Below are 23,308 nucleotides of genomic sequence, written 5' to 3'. Positions count from 1 at the left end.
ACAGACCACACAGAGTCCTGATTCCACCCCCTCCAACATCACTTGGATGAACTGGAATGCTGACTGCAAGCCAAAATTTATCTCCAAACATCAATGTTGGACCCCAGTATTTCTCCTGTGGCTGCATGGGAGTAAATCCCTGCAGCCTGATTCAACATCTGGTGGAAAGACTGAGGCTAGAAGAGCGCAGGCTGGAAAAGCAGCTGCTCTGAAGTGAGATCAGAGACGTCAGAAGATGGCTGCTTCTTGGTCATGATGCCGTAGTGGTACAGTAACTTTAGACGTTGAGGAGCTGCGACTGGCAACAGAGAGGATCAGCGGGAGTTTCTCTGTCGCAGGTTTCTATCGGCTCCACATGCAGCAGTTCTGCGCGCACAGCTCAGCCAAAACCACCAACACATGCTGGGAATGTTTTAACCCAAAACAACAGCTTGCATTTAACGTCTCCTCTGGCTCATGACCTCCTCATCAGTTTTTACAGCTGACAGAAAGGCTGCTGATGGAAACTCAAGACAGAAAGGGAATCCACTCTAGCTCGTTTCAGCTGTTAAGGAAAACAACACATTTTAATTAAATGTTTGATTTATTAATTATTGTAGTTAAAAATATATGAGTCCAGTTTTGTTTGACCACTTACTGTAGAGTAACAAAAAAAAGGTTTCCTTTAACCAGCCTTCTAGTCTTTGGCTTCTTGTTTCACCTACTTTCTTTCCACTTCATACCCACTCATCTGTTCTTCCTCAACAATCTCACCTCATTTTCTGTCACTACCTCCTCTTTTCTTCTCCTCCTCCTGCATCAACAGCCGTCATTCATCCTCGTCTCCTCTCGTCAACTTCTTTCCCTTCCTTCAACCATTTTTTCCTTCTCTTCCTTTCCCTCCTACTCCCTCTTTTGTCCTCATTGCCATGCTTCTTCCTCATCTACTCTGCTTTTCTACAGATCCTTTTTCAGTTATTTAATAATCTCTCCGTCATACATTTAATTTTCTCTCCCATCTGTTCTTCTGTGTCATCACATTTTTCCTCCTCTCATTTTGTGTCAGATATCCGGCTCCTTTCCTCTTCCTCCTTTTCTCCTCCTCAGTCTGACCCAGTTACCAGGTGTTGACATACTGACGTTGTATGTCAAAAGGACGCTGCTCACCAGCCCCTTTAAGGACAAAAACCTCCTAAGGCAGCAGGTTGCCAGGGCAACCACACACACAGACTAATCCGGATAAGCAGATAGAGAACTCCCGCTCCATCTCATCTTCTTAATATTTGCGTATCTGATTGTTGTGCACTCCATTCTCTTAATGTGAGGGCAACTGAATGTTTCAGTTTCATGTCTGAATGAGAATCCTGGTCACTTCTGTCCTACAACTCGAAATGGCAGTCTTACCTGGTGAGAGGTGGTAACACATGTAAATCACCTTCAACACAGAGTGAAATCACATTAAAAAAAAAAGAGGCAACTCCATCCTAATACTGGACTTATTTTGGTATTTGATCTGCTATTCAGGGAATCCTACAAATGAGGTCAATATAAATTATCAACGTGCCACTTTACCAGTTATAAATCCTCCTAGCAAAATTGTAGATCTCAAAGTTTTTGCCAGGAAAAAAAACAGAACAACAACAAAAAAACAAACTATCATGCTTTTAAAACTGCCCAGGATATGACCAACTCTTCTTCCTCATTCAGTGAATGGGGATCTATGAATCTATACATCTCCACCAGCCTTCCATGTCTCTGCTGAGCAATGAACAAAAATAATATTGTGTGTAATTTAGCCACATAGTTGCATATCCAGTGTTTTATGACTGCACGTTTAAAAAGAAACCTCAAAAAGTACAAAATAAAATCCGGAAATTCATGATGAAGCAATTATACAAAATTGTATGCACATGAAAGTATTATATTGGTATTAATTATCTATGCTTTTTACAATCCAGGGGCTGCTAGCTCGAGGAGCCAGGTTAACTCAGAGGTGCTAGCAAGCAGAGGAAGTCTTGTTCTCTGGAATAGTAGAACACAGGACTTGCGCTCAATGAGCCGACCCAAAGCTTGCTTATTGCAGAAACCAGTAGCTCAAGGAGCTAGCCTGGTTCCTAGGCTTTCCTAGCCTAGCTCTCTCAGACCTAGTTGCTTCTGCCACAAGCAGGTTTCAGATCGGCTCGCACCTTGCAAACTCAAGAGTTTGCTCTCTCCAGCTGAAACGACTCCTCCTTCAGCCTTGCTTCTGCCGTGTTCTTGGCTATTCCTGTACCGACTTCTCCTCAACTCGCAAGCTTCTCATTTCATCTGCTCATCATCGCAGCACATGCAAATTAGTTGTACAACGCCAACCCGAAAGTATACAGAACTCATTGGCACCGACTCTTCCAAGTAGTCAATGCAGAACATTCAGCCTCCCTGACCTAAGTGGTGTTCTGCAGATTCAAAGCAGAAATCCTCAGCCATAGCAGAAAGGGATGATTTTGTTAATGACATGTCTTGTAACACATAAAAAACAAAAAACATCTCATGGACATTTTTACCTATTTATACAACAATAGTTGTGTTTCCCTCCAGTTGTGAATAAAACCTAACATGTTAAAGTAGATTTTAAATATCCAGCTTTGGTTGGACTAAAACAATCTGTTTTTGTTAAGTGTCTTGTAAACATGCTTTGCTACAGGAACCAGGTGAGACCTCTTCTAGACATTTTTTTACATTATGTAAATATAAAGGAGTTTGCATGTTCTCCCCATGCATGTGTGAGTTCTCTCTGGGTACTCCAGCTTCTTCCAACAGACCAAAAATATGCACGTCAGGTCAACTGGTGGTTCTAAATTGATCCTATGAAGGAGTATGAGCATGCACCGTTTGTTTCTGGGTTGGTCCTGTGCTAGGCTGGATGCACCCAGCCTTGGGCCGACAGCTGCTGAGACCCTGAATAGGATGAAGTGGGTATGGAAAATAAATTGATGAATAAATGTGACAATTAAATCAACTTCCAGTTAACACACTGTGTATCCTAACCGACTGAATGCACTTCCTCATGTTAGTGATATTTAAGCCACATTTATTGTGTTTCTATTTTTTTCCATATCTGGTAGAAAGCTGCTTGAAAAGCTCAGAGAAGGAGGAAGTCTGGGACTGTGAGATGTAGCTCAACAAGCCTCTAATAATCCCGACAGTTACTGAGAGAAGCCATTAATTCAACGCGACGTGCCAGGTGCTACAGCCACTGCGTCACACACACACACACAAAGTCAATTACAGAGCTGCTGGGATCATCAAGGCAGTGACTGATTGTTTCCTCAGCTACTGCGATTGTGACAGCGAGACACTCTAAAAGGAAGTTAGCCTACATCCAGCACTGTGAACACGTATAACCACAAACAAAGTCCACCTTAAAGATGAAGTCCCACAAGAACCCACGATAGTGAGGAGATGGAAAACATGAAAATAAATAAAATACTTTTCTTTTTATGAAAACAAAAAGAAAAAAGGGCACATAAACAGCTATGAAACATGTATACACAAATAAACCCAAGCAGACAATAAAAGCTTCCTGCTTCCCTTTAATCAATCCAGGAAGTGCCTTTATTAATTGCTTACAGTCCAGTGACCATAAAGACAGCTGCCCCTGATCATTTGTCAATAACGGAAAAGTACAAATCAATAGAGAACGTGAAACTGCTTCAAACAGAGAATGCAGAGTTCCTCTTCTGTTTGTGTGACTGAGGAAGAGTCAACACAAAGCCTCGGAAATCTTCTCAGAGAGGCTGTGCTGTTGTTTTATTTGCTGGGCTACTTTTCTCAGACTGCTGCCTCTGTAACCCAATTACCCTGAAGCAGCAGCAAAAAATTATATTTTATTTATTAAAATGATTTATTGTGACTGTGAGCATCAGTAATCTTACTGTGGGTTTCATGTCACAGTATTGTATGTAGTAATGTAATTCAACCATCTTTAACCTTTCAAAAGTCCAAGCGAAGACAGATTTTGGTGATGTTTTAATATTAGGAAGAATTGGTTAATAAGTGCACAGATATTAACAGAAAGTTTAACACAACCTGTACTTGTAAAATTATATAACTAAGTCAGTAAAGTTCATGTTCAAACATTTTAAAACTACATGCAACATAACAACTACAAGCCAACTATGTATGTCATGGTGCATTTCAGTGCTACATTAGCTAACTTCATCTAGCTATTTCAGCCAAAATATGATTTTTTTTTATCTGAATTTTATCTGAAGGTTCTTTCAGACCAAAAGCAAAATCATTTTTTGAGACAAGTCCTTTGCTGAAGTTTACCATGACAATTTGTGCTTATTTACTGAGAGCTGACAGTGTGCCATCTGTGCATTAGCTGTATGGAGGCTGGCAACAGCAACACTGCATGTGGGGGAGTGTTTCTGTCTGTTGAGGTCAGCAGAAACTCCTTTTGTTTATCTCCCGTCTACCTCTTTTCACTCTCACTCCTGTTCAGAGTGAGTGTTCACAGCAGATTCATGTCGCACTGAGATTTTTTTTTTGTTTGTTCATCTTCAAGGTCCCTCGTGATCTTGAAGCAGCTCACTTGTCTGGCTCATTTTCAACCTCTACACAAGGACGGTCTCTAAAGTAATCTTTTGATTGTTGTTGTTGGACAAAAACTTTAATGAAGCAGTATTTTTGTGTCTGAGCTGTTTCCAACAATCTGAGAACTGCTCAAAATGCTGACATCTTTAAACTCAAACTTTTGATTACACTCATTACCATCTCTCCCTCTATTTTTTAAAATCAGTATTTGTAAACATTAATGCTTTAAAGTTTTACTTTATGATCTTAGAAATACATCTTTTGTATTATTACTTTTCAACATTTCTCTTTTTATTTTTAAAGTTTCATAAAATTCACTGTATTTGAACATGCTCAAAATGTGATATACATCATGTATATAGCTTGATTTTTTTACCCATAGAAAACATTTTCAAAATGAATGATTTAAGTCAAACTTTAGAGGCAATGCATTTCCCACCAATCTGGTGTGTTGGACACAGCCAGCAGCCAAAAAGCAAATATATTTTATACACAAAAGCCGAAGCTAATACCAAAGTGTGACAAGCAGCAACAAAACTGAAAGTCACACAAAAAATAAACTTGAACACATATATGCTTCCCACATCCATTCAGATTAACTCTAAAACCTTATTACTACTCAAAAGGTCCACAAAGAAAAAACTCAGACTGAGAGCAGTGCATATTTGGAGCACATGCTACTCAGAGATTTGCTTTGTAAACTGAAAAACTGGCTCGTCTACATTATTGCAGTTTTGCAAGAGGTGACTGTTCTGTATATGCTTTGTGTTGAACGAAGCCATAGTGGTAGAAACCGGTTTAAAACAAACAACCAAACTAAAATCAGACATCGTTTGCCCCGACCTACCTCGGCTGTTGGTTGCCAGATCAGCCACCTTCTGAAAGGCATCCAGGAAGGCTGCTACCGCGCCAACAGTCGTCCTGGGAGATAGATCAGAGCGAAAATTAACAAGGAATTATTGTCATCCGTCAGTTGAATTTTATCATCATCTAAAAAGGTGTTGGTCGTCAGCAAAGAAACCTACAGGTATAAGCCATTTGCAGAGGATGGCATCAAAATAGAAAAATAGGTAGAATTTATCAGTCCATTGGATAAGCAGTGTGCGAAATGCCCCAAACACCCAGACAAACACTCTCTGCGCAGGTGCAGCGAGAGGATGAGGAAGAGCAGGGATGCAGCGTGTGTTTGCTATCTGCTCTGACCTCTGCTGATTTCCAGTTCAGGCAAGAATCTTCATCTCCATCTCACTGATAATGACTTTACGGCGGTATCATTAATCTCTGCCAGCCACAGCGGGTTAATCAAATTGTGCAGGTGTGTGTATGTGGATAGTGTTACTGCTTGGGTTGGTGTCAATGGGTGGTTAATGGCTGGAAGGTGTGAGAGTAAATATGTGTGTGGTGGCACTTCCCACGACGCAGTGAGGTTTAAGTGTATGTTTTTGCAGTTAATGTGTGCGCGCATCTCCTTGCGGGCAACCTTCAGGTGTGTGCCCGTTTGTGTGTCTGAGTGAGTGTTCGGTGGAGGCAGTGAACCAGAGTGTCGGGGACGTAGTGACAGAACAGGAGGGGAGCCTGACATTTAAACACTTAATGAAGCAGACTGATTGGATTTTCATGAGCTCAGGTTGTGAACACTTTTAACATGCACTCCTAAAAGTGTAGCAAATTGTTACAGCTAGCAAGAAATAAAATCAGCTTTTAAGTTGAACTAAAATGAGACTAAATAATGTCAAACTCCCACAAATTTGCTCAAAAAAATAAATTAATTAACTAACAAAAAAAAAAAAAAAAAAAAAAAAAAAAAGAAGCAGCCCCTTCAAGTTTTTTTTTTAAAAACCATTTCCTGCAACAGCAACTTACAAACAGGTCTAAGAATCAGATGCCAGTCACAAAAATCATCATGTGACTCTAAAATCTCCAGAGTGACTCTCTTAAGGGTGTCGTACAGAATTTCTACATCTAAAATAATAATGGTTTAGCACAGATAACTTGAAAGAAATGGCAGAAGAAAGGAAAACCACTTTGGTAATTTTATCTTCATTATTACAAATGACCTGGACGTTGATGCTTTCTATTAATGGCCTGATCTGCATGTTGTATGAAAGCTGGATCACCCTGTGTACTGTTGGAAAGCCGACTGCACTGCTCTGTTTAAAGGGGAACTTCAATGCAGTGCTTCGCAGCAAATTTTTTCATGATGCAGCACACTGTTGACTTGTGAACATGAAACCGCTCGATAATAATTGATCGAAAATATCCACGAGAATGAAAACTGTAGTCAGAAATTGTGTACTAGTTATATCTATAATGCAAACTCACTCTGATGGAGGGGAATCCAACAGGTTTCTCTACAATGTTGCAGTCAAGGTACAGTAAAAGGGACCCCATTCCTTTTCCTTAAATTGTTTGTTAAGGCCTTTAGGGCATAGTATAACTTGTTTGAAGCACTTTATTCAATATAAAAGGTCAAGGTAAGGAGAAATAACTTAATAAAAATCTTCAGGATAAGAATTAAGAGTGCTTTCTGGGTCCCTTCTATATTAAAGGATCCTCAAATTTGAACTTGTGATGCTTTGTGAAGCTAAGTGTTCTGAATGAGTGCTTTGGTGTTGGAAGGGCTGGACTGTCGTCATAAGTTGAAACTACATTCAGAAAGTCATAAAAATTCAGATTAACTACATTTAGGCAAAGAGTACAATAAATACTGAGTACTCAAGCACTCAGAGTTTATTTTTACAAATCTAAGTGCTTCAAATGTGACATGCTTGTATATCATTTGACCATTCACATACTTACACATGAATACACACAGTTTGATGCTGTTGTGTAGATACAACAGTTTGCACAATTCCATTACAATGCAAACGCAATCAAAATATTCCTGGCGCATATTAGGCAATTTTTTGTGCATTCAAAAAAACTTGTTCTGTGTTGACTGTGTTGTGATGAGCACCAAGGCAGATCTAACGATTAGAAAATCATCACTACAGGCCAGACTGACATTGTGTCAAGCTGTAAAGTCTTCTCACGCTATGTACCAAAACAAGTGTATTGTAAATGGTTACAGCCCCCCCCCCCCTTTTTTTATTTTTTTCAGTTCTCCTGAGATAATGTCATGGAACAATTGAATATGCTCTACTAGTTTGGCTCTACTAGTTTGACTCCACTCCACTCCACTCATAAAACCCTGGTAAAACAGCTGAGACAGCAGAATTTGATTATTCAACACCGAGTCACGGTCAAAGGGGTTTATATTTGGATAGTGTTAAAAACAGATCTAAATTTTTGTTTTCTTAACGTCTCAAAAGAATGTAATAGAAACAACATTGAAGCAGTCTGTGGCACAATAATCTTTATTTCCAAGAGGACAGAACCGTCACTGAACTCAAAATTTGATTTAAAAGCAAAACTTTTAGAACATTATTATGGTACAAACACATGAAAGCGTGTGTGTTACCTTAGTTGTGACTGGAGTTTGCTGGCTTTGCTGATAAAGTCATCCCAGACAGGGTAACTGCCCTAAAAAGAAGAAAAAAATATATATTTTAGAAAATCCGTTTTATATTTACATCCAAAAAGCATTTTATTTCCCCAATCATCAATTTAAGTAGTAAATGTAAAAATGTGATGTTATAATATTGTACCTATAATGTTAAAAAATGTTACTAAAAAACATTTCCTTTGACCTCCTTTATTTAGGCCATCAGGTTATTGTGACATCTCCATCAAATAATATGCGTTTAAACAGATTATTTTCTCCAATCAGCCCAAAAGCCACACAGTTCTGGTTTTCCACTCCTTTTCAGAGAAACTGACATTACACATAGACAAAACAGTGAAAAAAAAAATCCCCTTTATGAGAAGTCTGCCCACGCACAGCTCCTAAACACACAAAATTTGAACATCAGACACAGCAGTTACACAGACAGTAAAGCGACGGATCAATGCGGCCGATCCATATGCCCCACCCACAACAGCCCGTCCAGAGAAGGCCAAACAAGCACCGTCAGGCATGCACATACAGCACATGTCCACTGACTGGGTTTAATATGAGACAGACACGAGGACCAAGAAGTCAAACACTGCACTGCGGTTCCTCTGGATATGCGTTCAGAGAGGCTGCACTGGAGGAAACACTGACACTGCAGCCAAAATAAACGGAGACACAAGAAACTGGGGTACCCCTCTGATGTCCACAGGCGTCTCCTGATACTGTCCGGGTGGGTGGGGCTTCTTTTTTTTTTTTTCCCCCTCTTGTACTGCAGCAAAAGATCTGAGGCATTTTGACTCATGGGATTTTATAAGTAAAGATTTTGCTCAGAATTAGAAAAACATTTAATCTTACTTTAAAAGTTTTCTGAATGATGATAGCATAAAATGTTTGACGTATCAGGTCCCTTACGTCTTACACGGCTCTCATCAGAACCACAAAAACAAGTCTTGGGATGCCATTTTTAAATTACAAATTGTCCACGTTCACTCATAACCCCAGTGTCCTACAAAAGGCAGTTCTCATTAGTCTGAGTCATACTAATCCAGAATCATGTGATCCGAGATCAGATTTATAAAAGGGACAAGCCTCCGGCTTTGGTTTGTTTGCAGTTATGATCCGACTGCTGTATTTTCAAAATGTTTCAAATCGTGTCTGGTTTTGCTGAAATGAAATCCCTCAGTCAAATGCTTTGAGTGTTAATGATGCACTGATGTGGGAAATGTTATATGCAGCTGCTCACATCAGACACATCTGTGGAACTGATGGAGGAGACACATGAAGTGTAACCCTGGCAACACAATGCATCTATAATGGGACAATTTTGCTCAACGTGTTAGTCATTCGTCAGCAATCTGTGACATCAGTACAGCATCGTAACCATTTATACAAGCAGCTAAGGTGTGCTGGGCTCCCTGTTGTGTAATAGGAAGTGTTGCTCCTTCAAAAGTAATGCAAGGCAGGAACAGTACTGGCAGAAGCCATGTAACTTTTGCAATAATTGTAACTTCTTGGGTTTTGACGCCTGTGGAGACAGACCTGCATGCACACTTCTCTCTGCAGCTCTTTGGCTTTTTTTCTCAAACATGCCTCTCACACAAAATGACACCCAAAGCACCTGGTGCACCAGGTATGACGTTAACATTGCTATTTGCTAGGTCGAGAACGTCTACCACACTAACCAAAAGGTACTTAAGACATCAGATGCAAGACAATGTTGGAAACCATGCATTTCCTCTCAACAATGTGTCGTATTTGAAAGGTTTTCCACTGTGTAAAACCATCCATCTATCAAATTGTCTATACACACTTAATCCAACTCAGGGTCACAGTGGGGCTGTAGCCCATCCCATCTCTCATTGGGCAAAAGGCGTGGTACACTCTTGACAGGTCACCCATCCATCAAAGAGCCAACACAAGAGATAAACGAAACAAACAACCATGCACACTTGCACTCAATCCTAGGGTCAATTTAGAGTCATCAATTAACCTAACATGCATGTTTTTGGACAGTGAGAGGAAGCCAAGCATTGACAGGAAAAACATGCAAACTCCACAGAGAAAAAGCCCAACTGGGATTCGAACCAAGAACCCTTCTGCTGTGAGGTGACGGCTTGAGTATTTTTTTTTTTTCTTTGAATCTAGAAGTTGGGGCCTTTTTTGTGTAGAGTTTATATGTTCCCTCTTTGCCTGCGTCAGTTTGAGCATTAGTAAGCCTGAACTCAGGGATCATTCAGATTTTATTTTCTTCCGCACCAAAACTGATTTTTTCATATTTGTAATGAAAACTGTCTTGGAAATGTAGTGAAATTAGTCATTAGTGCAAAATGGCAGAAAAAAGAAATTCTCAGTTCACCAACATGTAGCTCAAAATGACCCTTTAACACAGAACAGAGAACAGTACCAAGTTACTTGTTCAGGTTGTTCAAGCATCAGAACAGTGTTAACCTATTTTAGGAATGCATTAATAGGGCCTTATTGCTTACATTTTAGTCATGGGCTCTCCTCACTTCTAGTGTGGTCAGGAAGGACAGTTGAAGTGACCAATTACTCAATATATGGATGACGTACATGTACGAGTACTGTATTGTAGATTCAGAAAATGTTTTTTCTCCTTCGCTGCACTCAGTGGGCATCGCCCCTTTTTTCAGTGTCATCGTGAGCACAGATCTGGCTCTGACGGTGCAGCTGAGCTGGGTGTGTTCAGCCTCCTGTTTGTGAGAGAGATGCCCAGCGTCATCGCCTGGCTACCGTCGCCATGGTAACGCTCCTGCTGCAGAGGGGCTTCACACAGAGAAAGATTTGTGGGGAGGGGAGGCTCTCACGTGCATGCATCCTCACCCAAACACACACATTCTGTTGGGGTTTTTTTTGTCAACCATTGCTTTCTTTGTTTCTCTGGCTCTCAATTTCAATTTTAAGCTTTCAAATATTTTGCCCCACCTCCCCATTTCCTTTCAAATGGTTTTTCTTTCTACACGTGCACACACACTATTGTTCCATTTTTTAAATACATTGACATTTCCTCCTCCAGCTCTTTAAAACACATTTATCAAGTCCTCTCTATTACACTGCACATATATAAATAGCCACATCTTATTACATCCTCTGTCTTGGTCTTCTTCTCTCTGACACACACACACACACACACACACACACACACACCGAGGCAAGGGCAGGGTCGCTGAATCTATCACTCACTGAGGACATAAATTGTCACCGTGGCAACAACCGGAGGCCGCAGCAGCAGCATCCTGCTGGTCCTTCAGGAATCCACTGATCTATTTGATTGGCTTCAAACCACAGAATCTGTTCGTCTCATTCCGTTAGGATTTCTTTATCACAGACTGTAACACAAATCTAACTTCAATCTTTGACTAAAAAAAAACTGAATAAATGACTGAATATACGGTTTGCAGGGGTTTGGACTTCACTTAAGCTATAAGTACCATATCCCCCTCTTCCAAGATCACCATTTGTACATTAACTGGGTTAACTGTGTGGACAACGTTATGGTGCATATGTTTGGATTTGTCCAATGAAGGGAATAAAGAAAGATCCCCCAGTAGATGTAGGGACTTTGACCTGTTAGAGAATAGCAACTTTTACTTCGCTCCTGAAATCTTGTGATCAGAGAAAGAAGAGCAACAATTTTGAATTCAATGCAAAACGAAGACAATGCATCATTTTCAAATGAGCTTTTTTGCCAAAAGTTAAAAATAGAAGATTGGATCTTTACCCCTCTTTTTGATGATCAATTATTTTACTTTTCTATTAAAAAGTGCTCTTTAACTTCTCAACCCGCAGAGAAACAGGAAAGTTCAGTTGTCCATGTACAGTTTTAGTACCACACAAGAAAGCCCTTGAAATGTACATGTATGTGACAGTTTATCATTTCTTAATATAAAGGCCAAGGTTGATGATTTTTACATTTCCAGTCTTAATCTCAAATTATGATGGCTGTTGGTTTGCTATCCCAGAGCACGCTAGAGGGATTATATATGCCCTCCGGACTGGGAACGCCTCAGAATCCCCCACAAAAGAGTTTAAGTGTCACTGGGAGAAGAATCTCTGGCTTTATGCCCTGGACCAGCTACCTCTGCGACCCACCCTTCGATAAGCAGAGGGATGAATGGTTGGATAAACATAAGTGTGGTATCAATATTATTTTGTAACTAAGCAAAACAAACAAATATGTTACACTTAACCCGCTATTAATTAATGTGGTGCTTTGGATCCCCCCTGATTAAGAATCACCTTAAAAATCTGAGGAAGAACAAAGCAGAGATCTTGTTGTGTCTGACCAACTTTTAACTAGAAATCGATAAAAGATTTCTCTTTAAATATCAGAAAAACAGAGCAGAAAATGATACAAAACAGCCAGGGAGTCAATGCCAACAACACCACAAAAATAAACTAACAAAGTGACACATTTGGCCATTTTATCATTGTTTCCATGACGATACTGAAGCCGTTACACCTGCTTCAGCTGGAGCCTGCCGAAAAGGAGACCGGGTTTATTTTAGCTTCAATGCCATTAAGACTTCAAGATAACAGGCAATTAGCATTCAGCAAATGTATTCAAAGCCATTACTTTAAACACAAACACAGAGTAGTCACAGTGACTGAAATAAAACTGACTTGACTTGAAGTCTGGAACTGTGGTTTGATGTCTGGAAGCAATACTGTTGTTAAAGGGAAATACAATGTTCCATTTCTACTGCAACAGTTGCGTTTTTTCCTAAGTGCTCTTACTCAGGAAATAGTGCAGATCTATGGAAAAATGTCTCTTGTTGAATCATTATATACATGATTTTTGAAATGGTAGAATAAATATAAAATAACAAAACTTATCAGAGGCCCACTCATGCCTTTAGTTATGACAAATCTGCATTAATCAATGTGATTCAATTCAGTTTTTTGCATCCTTTAGCTCAGTTTTAGTTCCATCTGCATGACTGGGTTCTCTGGCTCTCACCAACCTCCATATGTAGGTGCAGCTGTCGTTTCCAAGCTAAAGCTGAGTGAAAACACCACCAGCCCAGCAATGAACTGCAGATGAGCTGCGAAAAAAAGTGGGACATGTAGCAGCTACAGAGCCAGAGAGTTTCCTCCACAGTTTGTGGAGACTGAACCACAGCAAGAAATATAGCAAAAAAATTAACTTATATTCACCGGGTGGAAAAAATAAAAAATAAACTCCAGCAGCTTGATGTTGTTCTGTGTCTGCTAGATTAGTAAAAAAGCCACATCCTGCAAACACAAAAGCTTTCTTTATACCAATAAGTAATCCAGTGTAATGTGTGTTTAAAGTTTAATGAGTGGTTTAATCCAGCTTTAACACTGTAAGAAGATGCAACACCATGGACGCCAACACACTGGTCCAGAGCCACACGAGTAAACCTTCTCTATAGTGTCTATGCAACAGAGATTAGGAAAATAAACACCATAAATACAAGTCTAAAGGCAGATGAAAAGCTCAGTGTAAAGCTGAAAGTATAAGAGGATGAACCAGTTTCTCCTCCAGGGAAAAACCTGCAGATCGGTTCCACTTAAATGGATCAACAGTAATGTGTCTGCTTCAATTCAACCAGCACAATGATATGTAGAAGATTAACTGCACATCAGCCAACACACTTGAATTTATGGAGTACATAAACCCATTTAGATGTGCATCATACTGAACCCATGGGTATCCAATCTGCAGAGAGAAAACATATATTTTGAAGTGAGAAAATTAGTGAAGCGAAAAGAGGCCACACTAAACCTTTCGTGCACTCGATTTAATCAAAATGAGGGTAGCAGGTCAGTCTCATAGGACTGCAGTTACATGATGCTCCCAAAGGAAAACACAGCAGCTAATGGAATACAGTGCAAATTTTTATATTCAAGTGCTTTTTATAGGATCTGTAAAGTATCAAAAAGGCATTACAATGAGCTCAAATTCAAGGTAATGTGTTAATGTTTTAATTGAACAGCCGAGGGACCAGAAGCCAATTTTCATTATTGTTAAAGACGATTATCATATTTTTAATGATTAATCCTCAATCAATCCACATTTAAAATGCCCCACAGCTCCAACTGTGTTCACTTTGTTTTGATTGCTTGTGTAGTCTAAACTACAAAACCCATTTTACTGCCATTAAAGACAAAAAAATCCTTACAAATGTTCTTATCCTATATTATAAGAAAGTTCAAAGCAGTTAGAATGCATCTGCAACAAGCCACATTCAACCAAAAATCGAACTTTTGCAAAGACAGTGTGATGTGTAGCCACTGTCAGAGACTTCATGTTTGTTTCCACAGCTCCCCATTTTAGTGACTGTGCTCAGAAGGGGACACCATTTTAGCCAGGTTTCTAGTCATTTTTGACTCGCATTTAAAAAGACTTGAATAAGAAAAGGTTACTGGACCGGGTTAAGATGGAAGAAGAAATAGCATTGCATATTAAGGGTAAAGGGAACAACTTAGCAAATTTCATCTGACTTGGTAGAGATTAAAATGGTGTTGCTCACCAGCTGTTTCTGGTCTGAGCCAGCAAACAATAAACTCACATGATTGATCTCGAAAGTCGTCTTTAAAAGAAGAACACCTTTCATTTTCCTCTTCTGGAAGTACACTGCCTGTGTTATTTTCCTCCATTTCTGATTAGGACAACTACTTCTTCTACTGAATTACATCCACAAGCAGCATTGCCTATACTGCCAACCTCTGACGCTACACGGCCAAGTTTATTCGCTTTAAATCACATTTCTTTTTTTACAGCTTCTAATAAAGATTTGCTTCTCCAGTCAATGGAAACCTGGCTAGCTACTTCTTGCCACTTCCAGAGAAGGTTAAGAGAATGTGTTGTCACATGACACCAAGAGAAAACCAAACCAAGTTAGATGATGGCTATCTAAACAGAAAAAAATAAATAAAAATAAACAGATCACAATATGGACACTGAAAACCTACAAAGTGGTTGGACATTAAGAGCAAACACGCCCATTACCAGTAGTCCTCCAAATTCTCTAATGGCATATTAACTTTGACACTGCCATTTATTTCTGTCGTTCAACTGCTTTAATCTTTTATGTGTTGTACACAACAACAAATAGAAATATCCCTGAGAGTCATTTATTTGTCTTTTTTAATGCTACAGATCCAAATCAATCCTAAACATGGAAGAACTTAGAAGTCTTTTAAGTTTCTTCACCTTTCAGTACCTGGTGTCATTGGTGTTTGACATAGGCTATCGTCTCTTTATGCCCATATATTGTGAGGACAAAGAAAAACAAAGAAGAAGAAGCAACTCATCAGGAGACATGAGTAGAGATTTTAACTCAGCTTCACTGTTTTTCTTTCAATTATGAAAACTGCACAAGAATGGATGAATGAGGGAGGCTTTTACAGTGTGCAACACAAACACACTGAGGAAGCTCATGCATCTAAAAGACAATTAGTAGCATCAGACTGGAATCTCCTCCACCGCGCCACAGTAATGGCCTTCTCCACCCACATATTTATGCCAGGAGGAAAACCTGCATCTCACTGTCTGCCGGTCTTAAACTTCAGGCTGGTTTACAGTGACCCTCACTGTATTAAAGAGGATTCAGTCAGTAATTCATAAGAGGAAAATAAGAGTTAAATCATGTTCTGAGAGCACAAGTGCACCTACCCAAGAACGATTTGGGAGACATCTTGATTTGTACAAATTAACACCCAAATATTAGTTTCTGAAAGCATTAAAAATAAACCACAGCTTCCATTAGGCTTCACAGTTGTGGGAATGTTTTTACCAGTTCTGCTTGTATACAATACAAGACAGCAAATTGGAATAATAACCAGCTTTTTTGAGCTGCTCGTTTCAATATACTGCTGCCAGGTGCCTCAGGTCAGCTGATCAGCTGCTTCTGGAGGTACCGAGTTCTAAACGGAAGCTCAGAGGACATGGAGCCTTTTCCGCTGCTGGTCCTAAACTTTGGAACGACCTCCCATTGCACATTAAACAGGCCCCTTCACTGTCGATTAAAACTTGTCTTAAAACCCATTTTCATTCCCTGGCTTTTAACCCAGCACGAGAATCTGTTTCTGTTTTTACTATATTGTTTTAATATTGTTATCATTTATTATTGTTTTTACATTGTGCTTATGTGTTATGTCTTTTACTTTGCGTTGTTATGCATGTACATCACTGTTTCAGCCACGGCTGTTCTTTATAAATAAAGTTGAGTTGAGGGATGACAACAGAAAAATTCAATGTGTTGTGTCAAGTCCAGACTTTATAGTATTGGCAATAAAATAGACCTGGAAAATAGTTGGACATCAAACTGGAAATTGGGGGATTGTTTAACAGTCTTACAGCTGTGGACAAATACTGATTATAAATGTTCCAATCGGATTCCTGGTGACTGAAGTGGACGGACTCTTTTGAATGTGTTCCGACAACCCAGTTCCACCAGAAAATGAATACTAGGAGCATTTGTCCTCATGTCCCGCGACATAGTGGCATCACAATACATGGTGGTTTGTAAATTGTGAGACGGTAATGTATCCTTAAGCTGTCGTTTTCTGTTGGGTAGCATTCACGTAACATGGCTGGAGTCGCAACAAATAAATGAAAAAAGGTGCGCAAGGCATAATTTTGTGGATTTTAGTGACCACCATGTATCACTCAGATATGTCAAATCCTGTGTCCATCAACTTTAAACAAGCTACAGAAAGCTTCATGTTGTGTATGCAGCAACACAGAAGATAACATTTCAGTGACACACGATGTAACAAATTCAAATTTCTTTCACAGATTTGTTTAAATTGTGCCTGTCCCCCTTTCTAACAAGAGGCAATAAAGATTCTGAACAGACTCTAAAAATCTGCCACAAACAGCAGTCATATTTTCTCTACAACCAATGCCGGCTCTTTAATCACAATGACCTAAACAAGAAAATGCCACATGAAACTTCACACGATCATGCAGGTCGTGAAAGACTGCAAACTGGTCAAGGGCCACCAGCATGTGGTTTGACACATGTTTCCATATTCTATCCAAATCCATTATTTATTCGAGGCCAGTGAACAAACGTCTGGTTTGCAAATGGAGCAGGTCTTCACCTCCTTAACAGCATGGGGGGAAATCAGCAGAAGTCTGCAGCAACAATGGAAGCCAACATGTCTGAACAGACTGCCTCAAAGAGAAACTGTGTCAAACTGCTTCAACAGTAGATCTACAAAGCATGACCTCAGCTCACTTTGTGTGACTGGACAGATTAATTCTCAACATGAACAAGAAAATGGAGAAAACTCTTTTCTGTCAATCCAACACATGTTGATCCATCTGTGAATGTATGAATTAAAAAATACAAAGGAAGACCTCATAAATAAATAACTGAATCTCTTCCGGTCAGGAGACTTCATGATTACATATTAATAATTTAGTAAACAAGAGGATCCTCTGTTCATACCTGAATGTGCACAGACATATCCCCTTACTCCTAAACTACACTTACCCCGAGCCAAGTTCAAAACCCTTCCCAGCCAGGACTTTAAATTTAAAAATGTCTCATTATTCACAAATTTCTCCTAAAGACTGAAACGACTTTGTTGTACAGGTATGAACCTTTACAGTCACATTTAAACACAATACGGAGGTGTTTTTTTTTTTTTTATTTATTTAGGACATGAAAGGCAGAGTAAAAATAAAGAGATCACAAGCTTGTTGCACATTACTAAAGTAGCTGTTTCTGATCAAGTTGATTTCTGCCACCAAAGAGAAGACTTCACAAGTAAGAAGAGGAGAGGAAGAGCCTCAAAGGATGTGGGAGGTGAGGCGAGGAAACAAGTGAAGTAGAAAAGGGGAATACAAAGAATAAAAGAAAAAAAGATCATCGAGACAGGAAAAGAACAATGCGAAGCAAACAGTGGAGAAAATAGATGGCAGAGAGAAGGTCAAAGATGGAGAGAATGAGGAAGAAAAGACAAGAAAGGAAGAGAGAAAGAGGAACAATTGAAAAGTAAAGAACAGGGTTGTTGCAGATTCCCCAGACGTCCTTCCATCAACTAATAGCAACACCTGTTACAAACCACCTGTCAATTATTTTGTCACCATAGAGACAGGTGTGTGTGTGTGGCAGCAGGACATCCCTCGCTGAACAAGCACTTTGTCATTTGTGGGGAACTGGAGTATTCAAATATCAACATCACCTGTAAACACTTACTCCTCACCTCTAAATCAAACTTAATCCTGAGCAAACACCTGCCCAGCCAAGACAAGAATAAGATCATAAAAACTCACACATGTTCAAGACAAACGTGGAAAATACTGAAAATCCTTTGAAGATTTGATGGTTTTCTCCACCTCTATGACCATTAAAACCCACATCACTCTCTCAGTTTCTTACAAACTCTTAGGAAGTTAACATCAAAGCAGGTGTCCATGATTAATATTCATCATCCAACTAAACAGAATTAAGGCAGTCCTTGTTTTTTTCATTCTATTAAAGCCACTGTGCAGGGAGCCTTTCTTGTCCAGGCATGAATGTGGAGACGTTGGATGATGTTTGACAGTAACTCCTGGTCTCTGAGTTGGGTCTACATGTTGGCTTTGTGCCATAAAGGTTGTAAGCATTGAACCTGCAACTGTTTTGAGCGGCAGACCCAGGATTTGGAAGCGAATCTTGGTTTGTCACCCCTGTTCTGCTCTCATGCACCACCACTTAAGCACAAATTCTAATACTTCATATTAACATAAAGATCTGCTAGTTAGGATACACCAGTGCAGCCTGGTACTAGTCCACTCCACCAGCAGTGACCACTATCAACAGACCATTAATGCACCACCCACTTTGGTGTCATAGGTTTAATTGTAATTAGTACTAGATTAGTGGCATGTTGCTCATGTGACAAGAAAACAATTTCACTCCTCTTCTGTTTTCATAGCAGATTGAGACTAATTTTCAATTATGTATATCTGTCTCTGCTATGTGACACATTAACTGCAGGTCTGGGTTATCAGGAAACAGGAAGCATGATATCAAATTGCATTTTTAGGAAATTTTTTGTAACTTGTTTAAGATGATCAAAGTCTACCAGTTGCATTTAGCCATCCAAAGGGGATTCAGATCAAATATGGGGCACCTTTGCCTCATAATACTGGAGAGACGCTGACAGTTACCATCTCAGAACAAAAATCCTAAGGACAACCACATCCTCCACAAAGTCGTGTATGTTTGGGATTTTGCTTATTTCAAAGGGTTGCAGCTGTAATCAAATGGTATCAAAGAAGGATGGAAAACAGTGATCACATTGTATCAAACTATGAGGTAAGATTTGACACTGCTTGTTTTACATAATCAAAATGGAAAAAAAAAATCATCTGATATGATGACAAGCAAGTTTTCTCATTTTAGGAAATGGACTTAAGAATGACTGGTGTTTCCTGCCTGGAAAATGACATTAACAATTAGCAAGTGTTAAAATAGCTGCCGATTAATTTTTCATGTATTCGCAGACCAATTTATCTCCTGGTCCTTTATGCTCTTTATATTCCAGAAAAAAAAGAGAACATCTGACCTACATGAATCTTTGAGTGCAACATAGCTGACATTTGACTAAATGATGAATTATTTGCAAACAAGTTCTTGTCCTGTTGCAGTACATTCTATCAATACTTGAAGAGCAGGGTGAAGACAATCTACACATACTCCTCTCAATGACAGATACAATGAATGTGTCAAATAAATCCGTCCAGCATCATTCATTATCCCAATTTAAAAGGAAAAAAAAAAAGATTCTAGCGGGGACGGTTTTGTCCTCTGAAGCCCAGAGCAGACACTGACCATGAAGGACTCAGCTGCGCTTATATCTCCCGCAGTGTCACAGCAACAGTCTTTTCTATCGTGCATGCACAAGTATGCTGCAACTGTTTGCAACTGGTTACCAGGAAGAAGATTGCTTTTCATGCTATTGACAAAGCTCAAGCTCTTTATATCCTTAACCCCACACCCTACCCCTCCCTACCCTCCCCTGGATAATTAGCAAATTAATGATGTCGCTTGCAAACCGCCATTTAACCGACAGGCGAAAATATTGACTCCCTTTCCTGGTTCTATGCATAAAGGTCTGAATGATTAGTTGCAGGCGACCGGGTTGTAGTATTTTGTTTGACAAACAGCGATTCTAATCAGAAATCAGATGGAATAACAATGTTCCTTCATGTTACCTTCATATCTCCAATGACAGTCTGGAAAAGCCCCCCCAGCGCGCTGCACTCCCTCTCCATCACTGTCTCCATCTTCAGCTGTGTGAACGGAAATTGCAGACACTCTCACTTGGAGCTTGTGTTGTCCATAAATGAAGCGGATAGAAACAAAGCAAATCACAGAAAGGTGTTGTTCACTGTTGATGGGGACGCTCAGAGTCGCGCTGCAGGGTTTTCCCGGCAGATGGAGAGCAGGACGCTGGCAGAGGACGCAGCAGGGCCGGTTAGTTTCCTCTCAGAGCCGGTAAATTCCATGTCTGCTGGGGGAGGCGAGGCATGTTGGAGCGGAGAGAAAAGTGTCAGCAGAGAAAAGCACGACGCTGCCAGAGAGGCTCAACTTTACACACCGAGCTGCGCCTTTGGCACCACTGAAGGGGACGGGGCACGGGGACGCGTCTCTTGGGTCGTGCACGCGCGTCAACAAGGCTCCGCCTTCAACAGAGGAAGAGTTTTTCTTAATGGAAAATAAGGGGTGTTGGCTCCTGCATGATAATATTGAGAAATTACCGAAGATAAAATCATGCGCATTGAAACATCTATCAAAATTGAAAGGACCCCAAAACACTAAATTATTATTAATAAACAGGAGAAGCAATTATGGAAGACTCATTAAATGCCACGGCTGGGTTATTTAGCTAAATTCACCACAATGCAGTAAAATATACATGTAAAAAAAATTATAATAAAGATTAATAAGAAATTAAACAAAAAAATTAACATAAAAATGTCCTATGCCAAGACAGGGAACATCACTGTTGTCTAACCGGAAATGAACTCTTGAAACTCTTGTGACCCCAGGCTACACAATATAAAAAAGGGATAATAAGGTTTTATTCCAAATTATTTCTTATAATTCAAGCTCAGTTTATTGCAAATTTACCCTTTGAATGGGCTGATATCAGACATTAAATCAGTCATTATCACAACTCTCCAAAGCTAAACCCTACAACATAAACTCTTACGATCAAAGGCGGCTGCTTTTTATACCTGCAACAAGCAAATGTTCCAGCATCATCTCTTTGTGCAGTGCAGATTGGTAATTTATAACTTTCATCCAATCAGCCACAGTCCATAACTGCTTCTTTTTAGCTCATTGTAATCTTAATTCCTTCTCTTTAGTTGTTAGGGATGGTTTATGTAAGGCTTTTCTGGATGTAAGACCCATTCCTTTCAGCAGGTTTCTTCCAGTTCAGCCACAAATATTGACTCTTGTCTCTGCTCGTTTGATTTAAATTTATTTTGTTTTGCAGTTTCTATTTTCAGGCATATTGCACTGACTTTTCAGTCCTGATGCTTTGGCGTCCTCCTTGGTCGACCTGTATGTTTCCCTTTTACATCAATCCAATTCTGTTTGTTCTTGCTCCAAATCTTAGATACAGCTGTCTGGAACAGCTAACATCTTTTATCAGACTCTAAGTTGACTTACTTTCTTTGAGTAATTTTTTAATTTCTTCCCATTGTCTTCACTAAGAGCTCTCTAGTAGGAGCCATGTTTTCTGCCAATCAGCCAGGAGCAACAGCTCCTTAAGCTCTGCAGGTATTCTCCTTCAACTGCAGACTCATTTGCATATTTAGCATTTTCAAGTATTTGTTTAAGTAATGCAAATTTTAAGGCGATGAAATATTTTTCTTCTATTTGATCTCAAAAAGTTAGGAGCATAAAATTACAAGTTACATAATTTTTTTTTTTTTCAAATTTTAGGTACGTTTTATATTTAGCTGTTAAAATAGATTGTTTTGAGTCTTTAAAAAGAAAAAAGCAGTGGGTGTTTAAGGAGACCTTCTTTGATTAAGCACTTTCACAGACATTTGAAACAACATTACCCCCTAGTGAATATATAACGGAACTACAGTTTGATAAAAGGAAAATGAGGCATGAAAGATACACATGACGAGTATAATAAAAGATAGAAAATAATATGAAAAGAGCCTGAAATATATTTTTTAAAAAGACAAGAGAAGAATTGGCCTCATCCTTATCTTATTTTGAGTAGTTTGAAAGCAGGTGAACTACATTATGAGCTGATGAATGATTTAAGGTTAATATGATGGCATACAGATTATTGGATTGTTCTATCAGACTTAGAAGTTAGTTATATCACACATAGACAAAAGCATCTCTGCTTAGTTTGTTGATAAGAATCATTTTGCTTGAGGATAAAAATAATGTACACTTGAAGCAGTTCTTCAACAGAAAGCACTGTTGAAGCAGAAACAGGAAAAAAAATCTGGAAAGTGCTATTATTAAAAGCTTTAAATAAAAGTCACACAAACAATGAGTGGAGGTTTCAGCACAAAATTGAGATCTGCTCATATTAGTACAAAATGAGAAGAGATGCTCATTCAAAATACACAAAATCACTAAAAAAAAAAGACATGAAAACAGTTATTTGCAATGTTCATATTCAGGGGTTGACAGATGTGTATCCATTCCGAACTTTGCCTCAAAAGTGTAATAATAAGATGACAAAATATAGCTATCTTGTGTTTTTTTCTCTTCTAGGAAGTCATGTGTTTCCTGGGGGTACATTATCTCAGACATTTAGAAGATTTTGCTGTCAAATTTGAGTGGAAATTAAAAAAAATTTTTAATCATAGATTTGATTTTAACCCATAAATGAACAGTTGAGAAAGACATGTGAACACTTTAAAAATAATCATACCCAATGTTAGGCAAAGCCCAAATATGCACCAAGGGCTTTAAATTCTCTACAACACAAATATTCTTGAAATGATATTTCTCCAGAACCCTGAAATGCAGTGACATACAAGGCCATGCCAAAGACTTCCCATGACTGCTAAGAGAAAACCAGCAGATGTTTGGCCCTAAACTGAAATATTGAGGGCTCTGCACAGCCGAGCGGTTTGTCAGAGGAAGATCGGGGAATGAGATGAAGCTGGCAGTGCTTCAGAGCTGCGTCATTTTAACTACAGAGACTTGCTTAATGACAGGGGACAACAGCACATGCTGATAGTCAGTGTCCAGAAAAACAGAGTTCTGTGTCATTATCTTCCCCAAA

The 23,308-nt window shown here is 39.3% G+C and overlaps 1 protein-coding gene across 3 annotated transcripts in view; it reads right to left on the bottom strand.

Annotated features, from left to right (window-relative positions):
• The window catches only part of LOC142367288 (protein MTSS 1-like), a 61,022-nt gene extending 40,337 nt beyond the window's left edge, over positions 1 to 20,685 (bottom strand). For all 3 annotated transcript variants that reach the window (XM_075449283.1, XM_075449284.1, XM_075449285.1), the window contains exons 1-3: positions 20,250 to 20,685; positions 8,018 to 8,079; positions 5,405 to 5,478 (exon numbers count right to left, since the gene is read on the bottom strand). In XM_075449283.1, coding sequence (XP_075305398.1) covers positions 5,405 to 5,478; positions 8,018 to 8,079; positions 20,250 to 20,321 — 208 coding nt within the window. In that variant the 5' untranslated portion in view covers positions 20,322 to 20,685. The remainder of the gene's footprint in view (positions 1 to 5,404; positions 5,479 to 8,017; positions 8,080 to 20,249) is intronic.
• Positions 20,686 to 23,308: the final 2,623 nt, after the last annotated feature.

Source organism: Odontesthes bonariensis, chromosome 18 (assembly GCF_027942865.1).
Source record: "Odontesthes bonariensis isolate fOdoBon6 chromosome 18, fOdoBon6.hap1, whole genome shotgun sequence".
NCBI lineage: Eukaryota > Metazoa > Chordata > Actinopteri > Atheriniformes > Atherinopsidae > Odontesthes > Odontesthes bonariensis.
This window is presented reverse-complemented; position numbering and strand designations above follow the sequence as displayed.